Genomic DNA, 24,613 nt, shown 5'->3' on the forward strand with positions numbered 1-24,613 from the left:
CCTCGATCGCTACGGTGTTTAAATTCTGGTGTTTTAATATTTCAGTTTGCAGCTGTATTGACAGACAGCAAAAAGTTTCAATGTGCCTGTAAAAGCTGACCATTGGTGTTGTCCTTTGGAAAACACCGGATTGTGAGCTCACTGGCCACCGTGTCAGGTAGGAGTTAAACTGCAGATTGGCCGCGAGGGGTTGCTCGTAAAGAGCAACCTGGGTTGCGCAAGCCCCACCGGTAGCAGCACCTGCCATCGCAGGGCAGTGGCGCACCTCTTAACCGCTGCACCACTGCGCCAGGAGGGGCATGAGAACTCCGAGGCATATATGAATGCAAAGACGAGAATTACGAATTCCGCGTATATAAGCATTAACCCATTAGCTCTAGCGTGTCCTACCCTTCAGGCGGAGATAAACGTACACTAAAGTGGATTCTGAGCTCGTCTTTTTACCGCGGTAACTCGATCTACACGCTCCAAGCGTCTACACGCTCCAAGAAACACAGAATGATTCTCCTGTGCGGTGGATTTCCCTATTTATTCAAACTAAACTTCCCGGTTCTGGTCTTTGCTTTTTTTTTTAACTCACCTCCGAAAGTAGAAGGAGCCAACCAACTCGTGGAGTGCCTTTCAGGCTGTCGCGGGGCGACTCTCTATGTTAGCTCTAAATGTACGCTGTCGCCGTATTTCACCGCTATCTTCCTAGAAGCTTTTCTTTCTTTGCTTCTTTTATTAATATGTCTACCGGACTGTTATGTCCAAAATTTTGTTAATTTATCTGTCTAACAGATTTTGTTGCCGGGCAGGTGAGCGTTTATCACCAATCTGGAAGCTTGCTAGCTGAACACAGTTTACGTTATTGACCACAGGTGTCACTAGATCCCATAAACTCCAGAATTTTTTTCAACCTCGGCCCGCTATTTGTTAACCTCTGCATTCATTATTTAACGTGACTGAACGAGACCTTATGTCTCAACAGGCGCCTTTATCAACCCCCCAACACACACCCACACACGCACACAAATAGCATTCTCCGGCGGATACATGCCTGCTTCGCTGCATTCAGGCTCTCATATACCCTAATCTCCACCATCTGCGTCGCCTACGCCCAAAACTATTCGTAGATACATGTCCCTGGTGTGGCGACACCCCCACCTTCACTCAGATTACATGGGCATGCCGTCAGAAATAGGCATGCCCATGTAATCTGGGCATGCCCCTGGGCATGCCCTCAGAAAGGTGCCCAAAGGTGAGGCGTTCAAAAAGTAGGAGCTGGGGCTGAACAGCGTCGCCCCTGGAGGACCAGTAGGCGCTCTTTACCATCGCCAAGTCGACAGCTCAAGCCACTGGGGTCCTGAAGTGAGGACTCCACGCGCGCACTCTCCATTGATCCCTTCCCATACATAAAGCTTTTTTTTATTTTCCTATGAGAAGTTTCGCAAATCAAAATACTGGGTGATAGCGCCGGTCATGATGACTGCATCACGGTTGTCGCCGTGCTGCATCACTAGTTACGGCAGAGACATTGACGTCTCCGCCGCTATTTGCCGGCCAGTTTCGGTTTGAATATTGGATGAGGAGGAGGAAACTTATGCCTTTAGAACCCGCACCGATATTATTTCCTTCCGTTTCAACGTGCATACTGCATCAGTGGGAGTAGCGTTTGTGCTCAACTTCCCGCTCTCCTTGTGGCTAACTTTCGGTTTGGTGGATAGAAAACAGGAATTCCTTACGCTGGAGTGCTTTAGAGAAGTAGCCTCGTTCTGAAGTTAATCAGATAATATGAGCTTATTATCTAACTAATACGATTGATATGTTTAGAAGTGACGGTTGCTTTGGCAGGAGGTATGCTTGTGCAATTATTTTATTTTTATTTGCAACTATTTTATGAAAAATAGGAAACTGTTCGTATAAACATCCGGCATATCAGTCGAAGAGCTCATGAGATGCAGTAGCGAAGGCGGGGTGGGGAAGGTAATTAACGTGATGCCTGTGGAGAGAAGCGTCTGAATGCCTTTACAGCAATAGGCCAGTTACTTAGAGGCGGAAGTAATACCACTGGTCAACAATCACAAAATCGCGCTAGTTGCCTTCTTTTCGTCCCTTTTCCACTAGGCGTACCCCATCTACTTCACCATGCTGGAGGAGAACAAGGCCCTGAAGGCTGAGAGAGCCATTACCGCCCCCAGCGGCTTGGTAGTGAAACTCAATGACGCAAAGAACGCTCTTGACCAACTGAGCGCGGAGAAACGATCAGCCACCGTAAGTGGGGACCAGGCTCTTCCCTGTTTCCTAGCATAAAACTGCTTAAAGGGCCACAGACACCTAATTTTAGTTGCATGTTTTCTTCTTTCAAGTGATTCGTTAGTCACTATAATACATGGTTCATTCGCCTACGAATATTATATAATTTGTAATTCAGTTGCTTTTTCATGCTGTTTCGGTTTCTGCTTCATAAACCCCATGATGGCTGTGCCGTATATTTAGTGTTTAGGTCTCGTGAGGCAATAAAAACTGAAATATAATCGATGATACCTAGTTTTATTTCACTATCACACTTAAGCTAGCCTGTTTCAAGGTGTGGAATGTCAGAAAACGGCGTACCAGCAATTATATAGCCGCGTTTTTTTCATGTATCACGTGACCTAAACACCAACAACCCGTCACAGCCATTATTCGACTGATGAAACCGAAACAACATGAAGAAGAAATTCAAAAATTATTTAGTGGTCGTCGGCGACTACCATGCGAGCGTATAGCACACTTTCTAACAAATCATCAAAAAAGAAGAAAACCTGCTCGCGAAGATTTGGTGTCTATACACCTTTAAAGAGCACAAAAACTGACTAGCATTTGCACCATGGAAAGGGTAACTAATGAATTGATCACCTGTTGGTCAGCCCAGACACTGTTAGGAGCAGGACAGCAAAGGACTGAATGGGCAAGAAGGAACAACCTATCTTGCTATCTCAATTGCTTAGAGCTTCATCATCATCATCATCAGCTTGACTACGCCCATTGCAGGGCAAAGGCCTCTCCCATGTCTCTCCAATTAACCCTGTTCTTCGCCAGCCGCGGGCCTAAAATGGGAACAGTTGGGGATAAGAGTTAATGGAGAATACCAAAGTAATTTGCGATTCGCTGATAACTAATGCGTTCCAACGAGCAACCACTTTGAAACGAGATGTAGTTCTTAAAAAAACGAACAAAAGCTAACAGTCAACGACCTCCTGCACTTATAACGAAATACTCAAACGCGCTTCCAAACATAAACAATATCCTGCGGAAATACCAGCCCATTTTAACTGGTAACGACCGTCTCAAGAAAATATTTCCCGACGCACCAAGGGTAACATACAGACGCAACACAAACCTGAGGGACATCCTGGTGCATGCTAGGCTCGGTAAGAAACCACCACCGACAGTAACTTCATGCTCTCGACCTAGATGCAAGACATGCAAACATTTACAAAGGGACACTACGGTTAAAAGTACGGCAAGCGATTTCAGTTTCGATATAAAGACCAGTTTTGACTGCACATCGTCCAATATTATCTACATGCTCCAGTGCTCCTACTGCCAGAAACAATATATCGGAGAAACCGGACAAGCAATGAGTGCCAGATTAAACGGGCACCGGGCTGACACAACACGGAATGAACAGAAGGCAGTGTCGACCCATTTTAATCAACGCCATCACAAATTCGACGAACTCAAATTGTTCATTCTTCAGTCAGGCTTCAAATCGACTAGGGACAGAAAATACAGAGAAGCATTCCTAATCCACAAATTTAAAACATTGCAACCAACAGGGATTAACATGTCCAGAGGAAACCTGGAATCTCTCAGGTACATTCCAGGGTCAGCATAATTTTAAATTAACAAATGTCTTGCATGTGGTCAGACTATTTCCTAGAACCTCACATAAGTATATTGTCGCTCCTTGCACCCTTCCCAGGTCATATCTTCCACCACATTTCCGGCCTTGTCACCCTCTCCCTTTGTTCACCTTTTTTTTTTTTCCTAATCCCCTGCTACCAGTTCTCGGAAACCATGACACTCCTGTTACCCCCTCCGCCCCCACTTTTTGGCTTTCTCTGAACACGAGCCATTTCCCCCCCTCCCCCTGCCTTGTCCTTCCTTGGAAATGCCCCCCTTCCTTTCTCCTTCCAGTGCCAGCTTATTTTTTTTCCTTGTTCTCATTTCCCTGTACCACGCTGACTAATCCTTTTATCTGAGTTTTGCAGGTTCACACAGCGCCTCCCCCCCCCCCCCCCCGGTCGCAGCCCCTTCAAAGCCTTTTGTTCATTACACACCCCCCGGATATAAGTTGTTCCACTATTGCAGCCTAACGAATCATGACTCACCTCCCTCCCCTTCCTGACACGCATCCCCTCCCACACCACTTTCCTTCCCCACCCCCGGGGCCTTCCTCCTCGGAGCGAAGGCCCTATTTAATCCCTGCCGATGATGAACGCTTTGCCCAGACGAAGACAAGTCCCCTTGTCGAAACGTTGGCTCTAGCAACCTGAGGTTTTCCCCTCCCTTGTTCATTTTGTGATTGCCTTGCTAAGTCACTCGGGACATGAACTACAAAGCATGATCAATGAATTAGACAGGCAGAGCAGAACGGTGGGGCCAAAAATTAACAAGCAGAAAATCAAAGTAATGTTCAACAGCCTAGCAAGGGAACAGAAGTTCGCAATTGGTAGCCAGGTGCTGGAAGTAGTAACAGAATATGTCTATTTAGGGCAGGTAGTGACAGCTGATCCAGATCATGAGAGGGTAATAACCAGAAGAATAAGAATAAGCTTACGCTAGTACTATATTCCAAGACTCACGTAAAATTATATGGCGAAAACTAACAACGCTTAGCATTTTTCGTACGTTCAGCGGTAGGTAATGTAAACCTTGTTAGTTTTTCAAATATATGCCTTCCCTTTTTTATCCTTCCCTTCACGGCACTGTCAGGGTGTCCTCTTACCGTGATGTCTCGTAACGAGGCATTGTGAGCGCTTCGTGAATTAGCGGAGAGCGCCATATTGAAAATACGAGAGGTGAAACAACATCACTAATCAATTTCGATTCTAGGGTGCAGCATGTTAAGTGGTGCGAGGTCGCGCTTGACGATCCGTATGAGATCCTTGTGCTTTTGCGTAACCTGGCTGGGCATTGCCTAAGAGTCCGCTTATTTTTTTATGTCCATCGCTACAGTCGTCATTGAGGGGGGGGGGGGGGGGGGGGTAGGGTCTTAAGACATAGGCAAACGTTTCAAAAACTTCTAAATGCCTCCCTGTAGCTCTGTGTACGTCTTTGTAAGGGTTATATATATATATATATATATATATATATATATATATATATATATATATATATATTGACTGCACTGTAAAGGAAGAAAGTAAAAAAAAGGGGTAGAGATTGCAAAAAAAAATTCAACAGCATTTCCATTTGTTCTGGCTGAGTTTCGCACCTTGAGTAGCATAAAGCTAGCGTACTCGTTTAGTTTTAATTTGCCTTTGCCGACAATTGCCTTCCAGGTGTCTCCACGTTGTAGTTTTGTATCAGTAGGAAATAAGGGAGCGAAAACCTGCTGAAATTTCATTTACTGCTTCACTACTTCATCATCACAATCCGGCAAAATACGAAACTAACAATTTTGTCGCAGTCGCTTTAATTCTTGTCAGACAGAGAATTTAAAAAGCTGCAGTCAATCGGCATTTTTTTTATAGTGATTTTAACATCCTCAACATAGTTTCTTTTTTCGACACACAGACCAGCGGCTCTATCAAGACCACCGAGGACGCCAAGGTAAGCCATGGTGCGCATCGCATGAGAAAACATAGTTGGGTACATCACAGATATGTCAAAAGCTGGGCCATCTATCGTTGTGGAGAGAGCTGTACAACGAATGCACTGAACTAAAGGCAAAGTTAAAAGACATTATTAAAATATCCATGAAATATATTTCATATGTATTTCATACTATGAAATATAGCACTATATATATAAAGTATATATGAAATATATGAACAGGGTACAAAACGGACGGCTCCCCCATTCTGGATTACGATTAATGCGCTTGTTACATGTGTTTTTTGTTCACTTCAAACAAAGTGCTTTGAAGCCTTGATAATGTAATAGGAAGCTAGGACAGAGGAGGAAGCCACAAGGTTTTGATGGACATAAATTTTTCCTATGTTTTTCTGCAGTTTTTTAGCGGGCATTCTTCAACATCGCGTTTCGATCCTATAGTAAGAATGCGGTAGAAATCGCTCGGCTGTACTCAAAAAGCTCTTCGTGCACAAATGTTTATTCGAAGTGCTCTTGCGGATCGCATTATCAAAAAGAACCCTATAATAGATAATTCTCGGGGACGTTTCATTTTCGGGTTTTACGTTTCCTAAAGTTCACGGAAAAACAAAATGCTCTGCTCTATTTTACTAATGGACAGCAATGATGATATTTTGGTAATCATATTGCTCTAAGGGTGTTTTGTTCACAATATTTTTGTCATGCAAATTTAGTCTCAATAATAAGTAACTTTGTTGGAAGCCGCCAAGGTGGCTCAGTGTTTATGGTGCTCGGCTGCTGACCCGAAATAAGCGGGTTCGATTCCAGCCGCGGCGGTCGAAATTCGATGGAGGCGAAATTCTGGAGGCCCGTCTACTGTACGACGTCAGTGCACGTTGAAGAAGCCCAGGTGGCCGAAATTTCCTGAGCCCTTCACTACGGCGTCGCTCATATCCTTAGTAGCTTTGGGACGTTAAACCCCCATAACCAAGTATTCTCGTTGCGGGATGTCTGCAGCTTATCGCATCCGTGCTGATTCCATAAGCGTAGAGCTTATGCTATATTTCACCTGCGGATGCAACTTTCAACGTTGCAGTTGGTATTTGGAAGGCAGTACAGCGCTAAAGAAATAGCGTTCGGGGCTATCACACCCGAATTACGCATCGTTCCGTCTATGAAGAATGGCTGTTTTCCCATGGCAATTAATTTCGCCGTCCAGGCGCTAACAGCTTGTCAATTCATGCACCAGGCTTCTTATCATTCTCTGATCTACTTCTCCATTCTTTTCGCTATCTCTCTTCCACAGAAGGTGTCCGAAGATTGGAAAGAAGGTTTCAAGGCACTGGCAAACGATGCTGCGTACAAAGAAGCCATAGAACACGCCATGAACAAGGTTTGTCCGAACACTCTAAGCGCCCCAACTTAGGAGATATTGTGAAACAGCCTTCCTGCTTTGGCTTGTAACACATCCTGCTGGCATTCGAGATTAAAACCGTTTTTGATCTACTACAAGAGTACTTTAGTTGATTGATATATCTCTTTTTCAGGAATATCTGGAGTCCTTGCATCAACACAGCGAACAGCATGTGAGCAAACTAGGGAACTTGACGCAGCAGGTAAGTTCGTACTATTATAATAAAACCAAGCACAAAACTAGGCGTATTACAAAAGATGCGTGCGTAACCTCCTCCACAGAGTTTAAACAAAAGGCGGCTGTGGATCAGGATTCCTTGCTTAGCAGTGCTAAGACACCGGTTAGCTGGTGCTTCATCTCTGCATACTGCTCGCTACTTAGAGGAGAGACGAGACACAAAACTGGCAGTGGTTTAACTTATCTGGACCTAGTCAAACAGAGCAAAAGATTTGTTATAGGCGCTTGAAACGCCCCCCCAGGCTTTCAGCCACTCTGTCAGCAGCGCTCTCTTCGATGGTGACACTGCATGCGAAAGCAGCGTCCCCTCTAACTCCTTAAGCGAACGCCGAGAGTCACATGGATAATCACATAAGAACATCTGGTGAAGCGCCGGTCGGCGCACCACGGTCGGAGCAGTGGCACGGCGGCAGCAGGTGCGGCGTGTCACGTGGTCTGACCTCACAACCACACCTCTGGCGCTCCTCGTGCTGAAGGTCAAACTAGAGCATCAGAAGACCTTGGCGAAATATGTCGTAGTGAAGCTCTCGCTCGAAAAGTCACAGACGATCAATGCGATTCATGCGACAGAGTATGAGTCAGCACTAGTGTTTCCCCTGGACGGCAGCGCGTGGCGTAATCCAGTCCACCAACCACCGTGTGACACGCCGAACTTCCTCTCCGCTCGCCCTATTCAGTGCAGCATTCGCAGCCCCGCTGTACTCCCTCGCTACTCTCCTCGCTGCTTGACTATGAGTGGCGACAGGAGTTTCCCTATCATCCCCTGTCGCCTCCCACCAACTCGCCCTCTTTCCACTTTCTCCCTGCCCTCTCCAGCCCTCCTCTCTTCTTCTCACCCCTGAAGTTGCACACACCGTCGCCAACGCCGGACACTTTGTGTACCAACGAAGGTTGTAATGCTAACGCAATAAAAACGGTCTGGAACACACGGATAATTTTTGATACAAGTTTCACCATTTTGATTTTTGGCGGTCGCGAACTACATGTACGGCGGCAGATACGTGGGCCTTATTTGAGAATTAGTCTGCTTCCGTCCAGGTTTTCGGCACCGTTGGTGACTGCAAGCCTCTCCACGATTTCTACGAGAAGTGCCTCGATGCCTTCTGCAGTGGTACCTTGCTCAGCATGGTGAGTACCTCGCTGCGATCCTCCTGGTATTATTATTAGGGGCTCTTAGCCCAAAGGACTTAGGTAGTCATGCTATACAGCGTACGTGGCATGTGGCAGGGAAACGCACATACTAAACATGGATTTCCTCATTCAAGCATAAGTGGAGCGTTACTATGCAAGATCGCCACAGTAAACAGGCTAAAATGTACGTGTATGTCATGGATCACGGGCGGTTTTCTTGCGACATTCAAAGCCTCAATCTTCTGACTAATTCTGTCGAGTTAGGTATTTGTGTCGGTGGGAATTATGACGAATACCATTACTTACTGCTCTGCATGTTAACCAGTCCTGGCCGCGAAGGTCCAAATAACCACGACGCTCGACACGGCCGTTTCCGATGTTCAGATCATTGTTCGGAGAATGAAAAAACTCGTACTATGTGAAAATCATGTTCTCTTTTTTTATGAGAAGTTGATTTCAGTCTGTATTAATCATCTCTATATGAAACGCTAGGACACTACTTATGTTCCTCAGTTATAGATAAAAAAAATCTTCCCAAGTCCCTTTCACTGAGGCTGCATCAAAACGGAGATTTTATGCATGCAGGTGAATAGCACTCTGCTTTCAATATCTCCCAGCCTTGTATGTGAATCCTCGATTCCTTCATATATCTTTCTCTCCGTGGTAATTCTCTTCAAAAATGTCTCTCCCAGAACGGCGTCTGGTTCGCGCTCTGGCTGGTGTGCGGCATGTTCACCTCGCAAATCGCCGTTGGTCTGAAGCTGTCCAAGTACCTCATGAGGATGGACGACTACTTGTACGAAGGAGTCGAAGTTGAGGAGTCCGTGTGAGTAGGCGGGGAATAGAAACCACTGTGCTTGAGAAAGCTGTACATGATCTTTTGCGATAAATTCTGTATATCTCGCTACGGTGGCTCTCACATTCGCACCACTATCCCCGATTAAGTAACGTTAGTTGTGTATAACTACGTCAAGTTAACGTTGACAGAAACGTCGCATGGGTGTTAAAGTTTTTTGTGCGTATTTTACGGCCCTTTACGAAAGATATGGGTTTTTCGCTTCCTTGCGACGTTTATATTTGCAGTGCCTAGTGCTAATTGTGTTCCATGGAAGCAGATAACAAATTTTTTTGCGGTTTATATCAAATGGCAGCGTTTTCTTCTAAACCACCTAGTACAATTTCGCGTACGATGCAAAGAGGACTCGTATCAACGGACGCGTATAATAAACCCACTTAGGATCGGCCTTAAAAAATGCGGATGCTACTATGATATTAAATTAATCGTGTAAAGAGCAACCATCTATGCCATGTGCGAAATGTCTTGTTAGAACCGATGTGCTCGAAAGTAGCCTTTTCTCACAAGACGTGGCGCCTTCTTAGATTTGCGTGAAAATTCGTGCGTGGCACACAAAACAAGTTCGAAACAAATGCTGATGGTCTCGGTAGGAGAAATCTGCTTGAGCGAGTCGCCATGAGCGCTGGCGGAGCGACAGTTGTGTGCATGCTGCTGACGCTTGCATAGGGTCGCCAACACTGATTGCGCATGCGCGTTGCAAGTGCCGGCTTGTTTTCAAGCGGCGGATATCGGGATAGGGCAGAAAAGGGGATCTGTTGATGTGCACAACGGCCCGTGAAAAAGATTATTTATCTTTTTTTTTGCAGGGACAGCCCTGAAGACGACAAGTCTTCAGGATTCAGCGTGAGTTACGCACCAAGGTAAGTATTTTGTCTCGCTTTCGACAAGTTGACAATGCAGAAAAACTGGATGAAATTAACAGTACGAGACCTGAACGGCACGGCTGCACTTAATAGACGGCTGGCTGAGAAGAGGCTTAACCATACATTCGGAAATGTTTAATGCGGTCCAATAACTGATTCGCAGAATTCTACGTTTGCAAGTTTTCGTTTTATGTACACTGAAAGGCACTTTAGAGTGCCTTTTACGTCTCACGATGCAAAATTCACAACACGTATTATGCTGCACAATACATGCACCGCTCTGAGTTCTACTTTTTCGTGTACACACACTCTTGCCACATGTTACACTCTGCAGTGTGGTACCGTCTACCCTCATCTTACAATGTCAGGCGCTAGCTAAGCATAGGTATCAGGCATATGCACAGGTAGTAGACAGTAACTTGCATGCCCCTTCAGTACTGTCACTATCGGTGTACAGACTGAAAGGAACTGAGCGTGCAAAGATGGAGCCAGGCAGTATCGGGGACGGTTACGCTATTGCGAACATATGTCAGCCTTACATGAAACATGAATATAGTTGCATTGCAAGTGCACAGCAAATTACCAGAGATTTTCTCCAAATAAAAATATTAATTGTAAGAAATCCTGACGTTTCGGATCCGTGTCCCCTCCTTCGTCAGGTGTGACTGGGGGTTGTTCGATTTGCTGTTTAAGTTGAGAGACGCGGTGTGCAGTGCAGGAGAGGTAGGTTGGGAATGGTGTGTGGATTTATGAAGGGCGCGAAACTGCTTGGGGTAGGGTGTTGACTTGTGCTACAGCCGGGACTCGCCGGCACCGTGAGTCACAGCTTCTAACGTTTCCATGCTAAGCCATAAGCTTACTTTAATTTGATCCCTTCGCTCCGCTCCAGAGTTGGCCGTATTACACTTTCTGCGCTTCCTTGCTTCATCGCAAATGTAACGTTCACGTTTTTAGTGCTGGGCAAGACATCCTGGTCCATAGTTTACTGATGAAGTTAATGTAAGCTTATAACTTCTAAATAAAATTTTATCAGCAACCTAACTTAGCATAGAAACATAGAAGCTCTGTCGCACGGTGGCGGTGATTCAAATCTGCATATACAACATTTAACTTCAACTGCAAACCAAACTACCCCTTGTCAACCATCAAAGAGGAGGCGAGCTGGCTTTGAAACCTCAGGGATTTTAGAATAAAAAATATTTGTTTGGAGAAAATGCGTCAGTTTACTACGCGTTTCCAATGCAGCTGCGTTCCCGCTTCATGTAACGCAAATGCTTTATATAACACATGCTCTATAAGCGCGGTACCAAAAGGCGCAGCCATCAATGTCATTCGCAGAGGTACTGATATAAGATAGCACACAGTGATCTTGTTTTTCCTTTTTCGGGTAAATAGAAACAGAAATATCAAAATAGCATCAATGCGGGAAGCCAGATTAAATAAGTGCGTAATCAGACATCACGTCGCTAGTAGCTTCTTGCCAAAAGCAAAGAATAAAAAAAAACATGAATCCGTACTAACAATCAACCTGACTGAATAAAACGAGGGGTGACAGTGTACATGGCATAATGGAAAACAGCAATGAACAAAAATAAAGGTGATGATAATAATATACAAGCCTAGTATGAAGCATGTAAAAAGCATAACAGGACTGAAACAACAAGCAACAAGTGTACAGGCGAACATTAAAAGCAGATAAAGGAATACACTTCCGGGGCTGAAAACAGTTTGAAATCAAGCATAGGGCACCAAACAGATAAGAAATTTAGGAGTGGCCTTATAAAAAAAAAAAATTCATTCTGTGAAAGCGTCTGAATGACGCTTTCTGAATGAAATCGTTTCTTTTTTTCGGATTGCCACTTACAACTTTCTGATGCGTTTCATGTCCCATGCTAAGCTGTAATTTGTTTTGATACACTTGTTTCCTGCTTTTCCATCCTGTAATGCTTGTTTTTACATACCTCATGCCATTCTTCTGTCCTATCACCATCGCTTTTATTTTTGTTTATTGTTATTTTGTTCTGCCATCTACAATGCCGCCCCACGTTTTAATTTAATCAGGTTGACTGTTAGTCCCAATTCTTTCTTCCTCTTTGCTTCGGCATGAAGCTGTTATCGACATGATGTCTGATTGCCCACATGTTTAATCTGGCCTCCCGCAATCATGCAAATTTTGATTTTGTTTTTGTTTACCCAGAAAATTATGATCACCGTGAGCTATCTTATATCAGTACCCGCGCGAAGGGCAAAGTTCGTTGCGCGCTTCAGTTGCGCGCCTATATAGCACGTGGATTGGTTGGTTGGTTTATGGGATTTAACGTCCGAAAGCGACTAAGGCTATGAGAGACGCCGTAGTGGAGGGCTCCGGAAATTTCGACCACCTGGGGTTCTGCAACCTACACTGACATCGCACAGCACAAGGGCCTCTAGCATTTCGCATTCATCGAAATTCGACCGCCGCGGCCGGTGTCGAACCCGCGTCTTTCGGGTCAGCAGCCGAGCGCCAAAACCACTGAGCCATCGCGGCGGCTCACGTGGATTCACTCATAAGTAAACAGCTGGAAGTCTTAGCCCGTAGTGTCGTTTTCGTTTCTGTGTCTCCTGTCCTGTCTTATTCGTGTAGTTCAACCTTTTATTGAAACGAGCCAACTAGTACGAAAGAGCGTTCTACCCAAGTTAACCTCTCCTCGAAGTTTTCGCGGCATCCTACTCGTAACGGAAGCACAAAACAATGTGAGCTCCAAAGAAAAATTGAAGAAACATCTATTCGTCTTGGGCAGCGCAGGGCTCAGGCGAAAGACTAAGAAAGTCTATCTGTTCGAGATTTCCGACCGTTTCGCTCTCCTAACAACTTTCACACCAGTCATTACTCAATGTACCCGTCGTGTTTACCTATTTATCTGATGATATTCCTTAACTATTGCTCATTCAGTGCCGTAGCAGCACCCAGTGGCCAATACAAGTGGAGGTAAGTGTCCATTAAACATTTCAAAAAAATGGCCTAACGTTTTCGTATACTAGTTACACGCTTCCCATGGCTGCAGATGCTTGTGGTGACTTGGCAAGATTGGTTGTGGTAGTGTTTCTCAGCAACGCCTGTAGCATGGGACATGCCCCGGTTAAGTGCAGAAAGGATAAACAATAACGCTACAGCGCCAAACCGCTGCAAATTTCATATTACGGGGAGATGGTAGAGAATGGTTTTAGCGAATACGTTTGTTCGCATAAAGTCAGGCCTAACAGTGTACACGGCTTTTTGCCTATTACATTCGACGGTTTTCAAAGGTAGCCTTTTTAAAGACCGCTATTTTTTACGTAGCACTGACAGCGGGGTTCGACATCAGCATTCAGCTATGAAGTGCTTACTATAGCTGGGTGGCTAACTAATACTTAATTAGTTAGTTTTTAGCTATCACCGTTAGGCGTCTTAATTATTGACAGTCGTGTAGCCAACCATAAGTAATGTAACCGCAAGCCCATCGTAAAGCCATCATTGGCTATTTCGACGGGTTGAGTGCACTGGAGAGGTTGCTTTGCCCGCAAGCTTCTCGAAGGGGCACGTATTTTTGCGCGGTGTAGCCAAAATTTGCGGTGCCGCTGCGCCTACGGTAACTGTGTTTTGGAAATTCTAAAAACTGATATGGATATTACTTATGGTGGGCTACATGCCTCTCAATAATTGAGGTGCCTAACAGTAATAGTTAAAAAGTTAACTATTCAATATGAATTAACCAGCTCGCTAGATACAAGCCTTAGCTGTATACTGATATACTGGACCGCTGACAATGCTATGCCGGAAAAAACGCACTCCTGACTCCAAATGCCTATTTTTTAAACGCATGCAAAGTCTTAAGTGAAACACCCCGTATTTACCTATAGTATTCGTCTTCGATTCGGTTTGCAAAAAAAGTTGCACTCGTACGCCTCTACTTAGAGCAAAGTGAAACTTCTCATGTTTTTGTAGAAAATTTGTAACGCATGGTGTCATACTTGAAACACTTGCTTTTAATTGACATTACCACTAAGCAAAATGCATCCACCCTTTAACAACCCAGCGAGTAGGTGATGGATTAGGGCATTATAGCATTATTTTTTTGGACGATCTCGAAACTTTTTGCACGACGTGATGGCAAGCAACATTCGTTCCACGGCGAAAAATTGGTCTCCCTGCTGACAGTGGCTAGAGAATGTGTTGATATTATGAATTCTCTTATTTTTGTTCTTTTTTTGCCAGCGCCGATAAGTGCGCCTAATACTGCGAACAAAAGTGAATTAAATCTTCTGCATGTCAATTTTGCACCGTGCGTGGAAAAATAGGGCCCGCATATCTCCCACTCTCCGAAATTCTTATCGCATTTCAGGCGGCCTCGATATGATCCGTAAGTACGTCATATCACGCGTTCTTTTCCAGCTGATTTCCGCCGCTTTTTTTGTGAAAGTAACTTGGTAAAATGCTGAGCGTGGTTATTTAAGTTTGGCAGTCTCATGTTTGCACAGACGGGAGGACTGCGTTTTAGCAGAGTGCCTGTAGGTTGACAGGAAATTGGTGTCCTCCTATTTTTCACCTGAAAAGAGAAAAATGAACCCGAGAGCTTAAAATTCCCAAGTGATAAAAGAGGTCCCATCACTCGTGTGAGCAGACACTGGGATATCACTGGAAGTGCATGCGCTGCCATATTTGATGTTACGCACGCCATCTGTTCGCGCTGATTTTTATTAAACAACAGCTGCCTCCCACGTTTTCGACGGTCAAAATACTTTGCGAAGCGCTGTGGGCGGGCCTTGATCGCCACCTGGAGAGGACACGTCATGGTACTGTGTCGAAGAGGGGAAGGAAGGTCGGTTGCTATTCGGAACGTTCAAAATTATACATACAATTAGGCGCGCATTGTGCCTAATAGAGGACGAGCTTTAACACTGCCTTGTAAAACGCGCGCCAATTGACCAAACACGCAGATTGTGCTCATGTTAACGGCCCGTGATAGATAAAAAAATAAAAAGCAACTAATAATAATAGCAAAAAATAATTGTGCTTTTTTTTTTAGTGTCGGTGTTTTTCTGTTCACTGTTAATATTTTTGCTGTCGAGATATTTTTTCCTTAGGGCACTCCTGGACTGGCAGTTTCTCTACATGAAGAAGTTTTGCAGAGGGAGCATCCGGCCGGATAATGGCTTTATCCCATTCATACTCATTTATGAAATCCACGCTGGCGCATCTCTGCAGGCCACGCTCTTCAGCCATGTTTTAAGCACTAACTCGCCAAACCTAATGAGAAAAGTATACTGCAACAGCAGTTTTTATCGCCAGTAATAGCATATGTGCCTTACCTCAAGGTGGATTAGCAAGGCCTGACAGCCTCTACCTTTATAAAAAGGGTATATAGACTTCTTATAGCATCTATTTCCTTCCTAAAGGTATTTATTTTTGTCTATTCATAGTGTATAGACTCTCTATGGCCGAAGTCCACTAAAAGTGTATTGCCATAAATGTATAGATTGTCTGTATACTGTTTAGAGCACTTATATCGCCTATAGACTGTTGTCCAGGATTTGTCTATAGTTTATAGACTTTATAGAAAGAAGTCCATAGATAGTTTATAGACTGTGTAAAAAAATTTTGGAAGGTTGAGCCCGTTAAAAAAAAGTTTCAGCCTTAGCGGCAGGCCTAGCGGTATGGCCGAATGCTCATCTGAATCTCCGTATGATAAACTCTATGCGTTAATATGTTGCCGCCTTGTGCTACATGGTGTTTATTTTTTGCGCCATTTCAGAGAGGGGAAATTCCAGTAAGTCCTTGTCTGTTTATACTGTAGATTATGTAAACTCAGTAGTAAACTCAGTTTGGAGTATGGCAGCAAAACTGAGTTCAGGAACCATTTATATGTTGCTTAAACTGACAGGGTTTTCTGACTTTTTTTTTTCGTTTCCAGGAAATTTGAGAACAACCCCTACCACATGCCGTAAGTAAACTTAATTCGTATGAGAAACAAAGTTCTATGCAATTAAGGACTGAGAAACTGCGTACGAAGGTAGTGATGACGTACATATTTTTATATGTTCTTCAATGAAGGATTTCAGAATTCCTGCTCGTCTTAAATTAAGAACTGCTGCTTTGTTTACTGCTCGCTGGTGAGGGTGAGTGGTTGTAGCATTAAGTTATCAAACGCGAAATCGCTGTTATAATTGGGGCTGCGGCAGCAACAATCAGTAGACGAGACAGGAAATTCAAAAACACCCACACATCTATTATCGTCCTCGTTAAATAGCCGCAAATGGCCGAAATTATTTCAAATGCCTTTACTGCTCCGTCGATTATTAGCCAGGTGTAGGCTTGGCACGTAAAAATAAAACGAATAATATCGGAATGTTCCACTTAATATCAGTAATTTCCGAGGCGCTAGCAAGTTCTTCCCCTAAAGTGATGTCATTGGGCCTAGTGGGACATTAGCATGGCTACACCATTGAGAATCCCTTACACGCCTTACGCGTCTTGCGAGGCAATTCTTCCCTGTCAAGAGCACTGCATATCATAAAACAGGCAAACAGTGCAACCAGGAACCAGCGCTGGAACTTTGTCCTGGGCAGACCTGCTCCACTGAGAAGGCGCCTGCGGACATGTAACATAGCGAGTGCTCCATGCCAACAAAAATTTTTGAATTCTTTCTGATACTAAACATCCGCCGTTTCTCGCACCAGGGAACTGGAAGCCTCCGCCATGTAAGTACAGCCCGTGAACTGTTTCTACATCCATCGAAATTACCGACACGGATTGTTAGCCGAGTATGACAAATGTGACTAACGTGTTCCGGGCACTCAATTCATCCAAGAAATGGGTTTCCTCGCAACTTCGCAAAATAGTGGCTCCACAAGCGGAAAAGGTTTGCGACTGCTTTATGTTGCGTGGTGGCAAACCAAAACAACAAGAGCGAGATATGAGCTTAAATGCGCCTGATGAGAAATTATGCTTTTGCTATGATATTGCTTATAATAGACAATATATTATATGTGTTGCCTATTACAATTTGGATAATACATGCAATATATTATGCATTGGTTAGTGATGTGGGCGGATGAGATGAAGTTCGCTCGAATAAGATGGCAGCAGCTGGCACAGGACAGGGTTAATTGGAGAGACATGAGAGTGGCCTTTGCCCAGCAGTGGGCGTAGTCATGATGATGATGATGACGAATAGGTTGATGATATACATTATACAATACCGATTTATTACCTCATTGCAGGAAAAAAGAGGATACTTAAAAAAAACAAAGCTTTTATATATTAAAACGTTGCCAAGCTTGGACTACATATGTTTAAAGGCGGGGGTCCCACTCTTGCACACCACTCGCCATTTTTCACATTGTTTGCGCGATCACTATAGTCCTCCCATTTATGATAAGAAAAGAGGCTTTAGCTCATTGTAAAGATAATTTTTTTTACATTTCTTTGGTATGCGTTGTTAATAGCAATAATTCTTGCTTTGAGTGGAGTGTGCAAAAAAAATAGGGCATAAAACAGTACCTTTTTTCGAATTACATTTCTGGAGCCCTCCACTACGGCGTCTCTCATAGCCTTAGTCGCTTTGGGACGTTAAACCCCATAAACCAACCAACCAATTACATGTTTGCGTGCAGTGCTTCCGAAAAACTACAGCCCCAAAAAGCGGACTACTTTCGCAGCCTATAAATGAAATGTTAATCTCGGTATGTTAGTAGAGGTTTCTGGCTCCAGAATATAGTCATTTGGAGTCGGCGCTCTAAAGAAGATCAAAGTGGCAAAAAAAAAGGCTTATTCGAGGCTTAACAGCTTCCTATATGTAATTGGCAAAACGCCTGCATATTTGGGAGATATGTCGATTGCGTATATTTAGTTAAATATGCAATATTTCTTTGAGCTGCACTCAGCAGTTCATTAAGTTTCGTCGTTGATAATTTACCAACATCACGAAAACGTGACACGCGGATGACTGGCCAGTAAGTACTGGAAACAAATATATGTATAGGGGCAGCTGATAGTTCCCGTAACTATTAGAAAGCTTACGGAAAGGGAGAACAATTTCGCAGTATCTACGCTAATATATTAAGACTGCCCGTAAATAAAATTAATGCGACAAAAACAGTGCTGTATTACGCCCAGCCTTTTTGGTTGCACCAATATTGGTCTTTCCTGTGGAACGTTCACTGTGAAAGGGCGACTTCCTTCTGGTGCATATGCATGGAGTGATACTGACGCCAGTCTCGTGAACAACGCACTGATGTGAATTATTAGACGTGCGGTTATGCACTTTAAATCACTCAGAGAGATATAACACTGGAGCAAAATTTTCCACCAATCTATCGTTGTGCCTTCAGTTAGCATTAAAAGATGAGCGAAAATTGAGCAAGGTTAATTCACAAATGTCAAGAGGTGACCACTGCTTGCGCCGCAACGGGGAAACTCGGCAGCAGTATCGCTGTCTCGCCAGAAGCTTCGTTCCTCTTTATTGTAATGCGAAACTGGCACATGGCTCATCGGGGACAATAGCCGGCGTTGCTGAACGCAAAGTGATCGCGAAAAATATCAGAAGAAAAAAAAATTCTCCCAAAGGTACTTAGAATTGAACTCAGGACTTTCAGACCGAGAGGCGAGACCGCAAAATGTAGGGCTCAACAGCGCGTTCCTTTTTGACGAAGAAAAGGAAACCTATTATATGCGTTGCCTTAGGACTGTATGCTAACGAGTAGGCCTGTCATTAGGAAGAGAAAAATAAAAATACATTACAAATGGAAAGAAAATAAGGATAAAAAAAAACTCCTTTCGCATTCAAGGCGCGTAAGTAATCTTAAAGGGCAACTGCAGCATTTTTTAAGAATTCCGCGATATTCAAGGATTGAAATTTGTGTCGGCTCTAGATAAAGCATGCCAAATGTCTACGAGCTAGCATTTAAAAGAGTGACGTAATCGACGATTGAATTTCGCGCTTCTCCTCAAAGCACGAAAACAGTGGGGGGAAGTTTGGTGTGGCGTCAGAGAAGGTAAGAATTTAAATTACTGCTGGCGTCAGCCCCACTTTGCCGTGGCTCGTTGGATGCTGCTAAAGAACGCTCGGTGGTCTTTGGTTTCGGTGGCATTGTTCGGTGGCTTTACTTTTTTCTTTCAATGCAAGGGTTTATGCATTGTAAATATACCGGTGCATTCGATGACGTCATCATGTACCGCCCACTTGGTGCTTTGTGCTGCGGGGAAGCTAGAAGGCTGTACCGATTTTAATCGGCGATTACGTCACCATTTCAAATGCTAGCCCAAAAGTACTTCACATACTTCACATACAAATTTCACACATTAGACCCCTTTAAGCTCGTCGATTTCTAGAACCTGTGCAGTTGCCCTTTAAGTGCCCTTGCTAAGTTCTTTCTTCCGACCAACTTTCTCGATGGAGCGTTTAGTGTAACTATATATAGCGCCTTTGTCGTTCGGCAACAGCAAGGGTTATAGCGAAATACTGCTACGCGTGCCCTGCCATGCTTGACAATCAGCCGCGTAAATTGCTCCTCCTCGTATTGCTGGATAAGCCAATAGCCTTGTTGCACAATGCCGCTATAGTTTCCGTAGTAGGCTTTTTGCTTCATATGAAATTCTTTCTTCTCGCAGGATCAACAGTGCCGACGACAGTGACCTAGACACACGGCGCTGGAAAAAGGACAAGAAGAGGGAGTTCGTCATCGAGTCAATGTGAGTGCTGTGGGGCTAGTTTGCGTCAACTTAAGCATTCCGTGGTGGCTGGGCAATAAAAAATCTGACAAGATTTTTCGCTAAGGCCGGGTTATTTCGTAGCGTAACACATCTGACACGTAAACGAAAAGCTTGGAGAGCACTATAAGTCTGCTGCGTTGGAGAAATACGAAAGCATTTTCGCTTGAATGTCAGTAACTTTTCGTTTTGCGAGTTAGCGTTACATGGCACTTATAACGTGACCCTTAGATGACTTAAGGAGTTTATTTTGCAAGTCATCATCTTCTAACATCAGTACACATCCACAACACACTTTGCCGTCGTACACACCCCAACGTGTTCACTTCATGCCCCTTTAGCTCGCTTGAACCAAGGACCCTTCGTGTTTCATGCGTTGCGTGTCCGCCTGGCACGCAGATGGCCTGGTTTCGAACTCCAATGCCGGCGATTTTCTTTCCCCAATGAGGTCACGTGAGAGGTATCAATTCCTGTGGACACATTTTGGGGACTTGCGGACGCAATTTGTGGACAAATTCAGTTAACGGGTTTTCCTTCGCATCAGGCGTGTAATGCTTCTACAGTGAAAAAAAATTTTACTGGACGAGTGCTAACAGCTGCTCATTCCAAAGAACGCGCGAACGTGTGTGTACACGTCCCGAAATGTATGATGAGAATAAAGAAACAAAACAACGAACATGTGTTGTCATAAAATCTGTTCTCAACATTTCGAGCACACTGACGTGTTGCTGACAGATCCGCCAGCACCCTTCCTCGGACAAAGAGTTCTTCCCTGGCACAACATCGCAACGTCTACCCAAGATTTTTGCATCCGTCAACACTGGTTCCCCACCCCTACATTTCTTGCAGTGCTTCGGCAGGCGTAAATTTTATTCCCTTCTCTATCGATACCTCAAGCTCGCGCTCCTTAACACGTCTAAAAGTTTGTCCGAAAGAGACTTTTCCGCACGAAGAAGGTAATTCGTACACAACCCGCAGGCGCACTTCATATCTGTCTTGACATGTCTCTTCCCGAGGCAACTTTGCACCGTTGTTCTTTTTTATCATTTGTTACATTGTTTGACCTATAAAGCAGACCGCCATTAACCGTAAGGTAGACTGGAAGTGCATCTAGTGAACGAAGCGTCGAAATGCGTTATAAAGTGGCGATCCTCTTCTCCATCCACATTAAAGAGTGGGCGCTCACATGCCCGTTTTGATGCAATGAAAACGTTGTTGTGAAAGCCCATTCCAAGCACTTGAGCGAACAGCAGCGAAGAATTGCCGCGGGCACGAAAAAAAAAATACAAAACAAACTTGTCACCGTTTATGAGTGTAGGGCTCTTCTTTTTATGATAAATCATTGTGTTGCCCGATTCGTGCTCCCGGAAATTTTTTTTTAAAGATCCGGCTAGACGCGATACCTACCGGAAATTGCGCTTTATAAGAATATACTGCACCCGCGCAGTGAAGACAGTGCAAGCAAATTGTCGGATATCTCGTGATTATTCATGAGGGCCATTTTCAATTAACTAATGATTAGAACCGCTTTGAGCGCTTATTATTTCTGATGCTGCTTTAATTCTGAAAAGAACGTTTTAGAAAGCGGAGGTAAATAGATGGTTATCGTCCAGATGTCTTAACATTTGTCAAGTATTACCAGCGCTAATAGTGTACCGCCTTTCAAGACTTTTTCTAGTGCGTGTTAAATTGCCACTGCGACGTTGAAACAATGCTTTCGCAGTGTACGTAGACAGGCAGGTCTTGCACGGCCATGTAGGTGCTTGGCTGGAGATAGTATAGTGAACGACAAAGTATTTGTAGAAAGATAATTAACAAAAGTCTGATTTGTCGAAGTGACTTTTCCACGTTTAGTGTCCTTATTTTTTATGAAAATAAATATAAAGAAAATATTTTCAGCGCAACAGCACGTGTAAATAGTAGATTGTCCTTTTACTGCGATGAAATTATCTGGCAAAGCCTGAATGCTGGAATTGTTTGTTGAATAACTCGATTCGTGCCTTAATTGGGGCTCGAAAAACATTGCCGCATTCTCACCCCTCGAATTCCACGTGGAAAAAAGAGGTCCTGTTAGAACCTATGCTCGACCGTCGCTGTCTGATAGAATGGAGAATAATTTAGCTGCTCTGTCAGAGGATCGAATTATTCATCAAGGAAAGGATTCATGCACAAAATTGGCTTCGGTGCTTAGCTCAGTGTTGGGTTAACGTATCTTTCTCTTAATGCGATACGACACTGCCCCTGCGCAAAGCTATCTGAGTTGCTTTGGGACGTTAAACCCCAATAAACCAAACCAATAAACCAAATCGTAATGCGATCATTCGATTGGTAGAACAATCAATGGTAGGCTTATTGACGCATTCTTTCATTTGTGTTTTCTTTTTCCTTCTTGTTGCCTTTGCAGTGCCGAGGAAGTGAAGCGAGCAAAGGAAACTCGTGCCCAGGCGCCGCAGCAGCAGTCGCAGCCGCACTATTCCTAAGGGAACAAGTAGTTGAAGGCAGCAGCCCCCCCCCCCCCCCCCCCCCCATAATTTCCCCAGCTTCCTCCTTTTTTGCGTTATTTTTTTACTTTACCCCGTCTTATGAATTTCTAGAAATCACCACGTCCACGTTAACACCCTTTCATTTTAGCCTTATCATGCACTCGTTCTTCATTTAGAGAGCTTATATTTTTGTGTAGGAGTTTAGTTTTCATTTTAACCTTTCGAAAGCATGCACTAGACCTTGTATATTATTCTCTTCTATCGTAGTACAAACGGGTACGGACTTTATTGTGCGCTATCGCTTCCGTCTCCGTGATCCGAACTGTTGTGGCCAACTGTACAACAACTGTACACCCGCGATTTCCTTCCGCCGTAGACGCATTGCCTTTGTTTTGCATTACGGCACTTCCTGTTTGTTGGGAGCGCAAACCTAAAGGGCTCTCGTGTTCCTTCATTTGGGAAAGAAATTAAGCCTACAACTTGTGCGCAAAACTTTCACAGCCGAATGGGATGACGCGAGAGCTAGGAGCTCGCTGACGCGTTTTGATTAATCATTCTTCGGTTAAAATCTGGGATGGCGTTGATTCAGAAGAGAGGATGAGACACATGGGGACGCCAACCAAACGCGCACCAGCGAGCACCCTGCATGTTCTCTGCAGTTGAAAGATCTCATGTGTCTGTACTCGCTCTTTAAAGGGAAGTGCTTTTCTTCCCATCTCATTTCTTCCATGTACACTGACTATGTGGTTTCTGTGGGTCGGGAGAAAAAAATGGGCTGTGTTAATGGACGCAGGGAAGCCTAAAGTGGTTGATGGTGTCGCTTCATGAAGTGCGAGGCGGGAAAATTGTAAGAATTGAGTCGGATCGGAATCGTTATCACTACAGTCCAGGTCTATGAACTCCGTTGTGCGAGGTTCGCGCCCGTGGGCAGCCTTAGTCTTTCCTTAGTTTAGGCCTTCCAGTAATATCCTTTCCCAGTCGTAAAGCGTGTTTATTTGTCCCTCGAGGGACACGCAAGGCGATTGCGTGCATTAGTTGAACAGCTGGTTTTACCACCTTATATCTTAACGGTTACGCTGTGTCAAAGGACGGATCAGCATCTGGACAGGACATTTGAAATCAACCTGTTGCCGACTGCCTACATAGATATACGAGCACCTGTGGACGCCTTAAGCCATCGTCTTGTCTAGAGTGCTGTGTGTGTGTTTTGTGTGTTTTTTTTTTAAACAGTGAAGCCCGTAACGACCACATTAGTTGTTAGAGGGCAGGCAGTCTGCGGGTGTGCGCACCGGTGGCTGAGTGAAGCCTGCACAGTGCAACTCGCTGACGATTTGAGTTTTAAGGCGAAAGCCTTTAATGTCTCATCGTTGTAAGCAGCAGTTGTCGACAGAAATGTCACGCTTTTCAGTTGGTCGAAATGGTCGTGACGTCACAGTGCGCGAATTTCAAACGGGGCCAATTGTACTTTGGCTAGTAACCATGCAACCAATTGAAGGGATCGTATAGTGATGCTCCAAGTAGGACTGAGCTTAGTTAATTGCTTAATTACCCAATTAGCATAATTAACTTTTCTACTCAGGCCATATAAATAAATAAAACCGAGTAGAAAATTGGTCGAGCTCGGGAATCGAACCCCGATCTTCGGCGTGCGAGACGAGCATGCTATCCACTCCGCCATGCCAGCGCGATGGTTTGGTGTGAACAAAGGCGCGTCTAGTGAATACGGTGTCTTCGCTCACTCCCATCCTCCTACCTTTCCTCCTGGCGACGTTTAGGTGTCCACCGAGGTATGAGAGACAGATTTCCTTTCCTCAAAAACCAATTTACCGACGAGCGAGGCATCGCGCCGAACGGGTGGTGGCGTTCCGTGGACTCCCTGGCAGCGCTACAACACGCTGTCGCGTTCCACTCGCAAAGGCGAAACTTAAGCGTAATTAATTAGCAGTTAATTAGTATTCAGGTATTAATCAGTGATTAAGCATTAATTAGTGATTGTCATAACTTAGTAATTAGTACTCGATTATATGGGACGCCACCAGTGCCCAGAAGCAGCGAAAGTGGTGCGAAAAACTCTTTCGCTCCTACGCACTTTAGACAGTCAAAGTGCCCCCTGAATTT

At 44.4% G+C, this 24,613-nt stretch overlaps 1 protein-coding gene across 1 annotated transcript in view; it reads left to right on the plus strand.

The window, feature by feature from the left end:
* Positions 1–22,492, plus strand: part of LOC149329748 (uncharacterized) — a 53,422-nt gene extending 30,930 nt beyond the window's left edge. Inside the window, exons 12-25 of the mRNA XM_089559287.1 lie at positions 2,107–2,253; positions 5,767–5,802; positions 7,091–7,177; positions 7,332–7,400; positions 8,474–8,563; positions 9,259–9,392; positions 10,229–10,282; positions 13,218–13,253; positions 14,647–14,664; positions 16,057–16,071; positions 16,216–16,245; positions 16,982–17,002; positions 19,914–19,994; positions 22,417–22,492. Of these exons, the coding sequence (XP_089415413.1) occupies positions 2,107–2,253; positions 5,767–5,802; positions 7,091–7,177; positions 7,332–7,400; positions 8,474–8,563; positions 9,259–9,392; positions 10,229–10,282; positions 13,218–13,253; positions 14,647–14,664; positions 16,057–16,071; positions 16,216–16,245; positions 16,982–17,002; positions 19,914–19,994; positions 22,417–22,492 (894 nt within the window). The remainder of the gene's footprint in view (positions 1–2,106; positions 2,254–5,766; positions 5,803–7,090; positions 7,178–7,331; positions 7,401–8,473; positions 8,564–9,258; positions 9,393–10,228; positions 10,283–13,217; positions 13,254–14,646; positions 14,665–16,056; positions 16,072–16,215; positions 16,246–16,981; positions 17,003–19,913; positions 19,995–22,416) is intronic.
* Positions 22,493–24,613: the final 2,121 nt, after the last annotated feature.

Source organism: Amblyomma mixtum, chromosome 9, assembly GCF_055824585.1.
Source record: "Amblyomma mixtum isolate Tamu chromosome 9, ASM5582458v1, whole genome shotgun sequence".
Lineage (NCBI taxonomy): Eukaryota > Metazoa > Arthropoda > Arachnida > Ixodida > Ixodidae > Amblyomma > Amblyomma mixtum.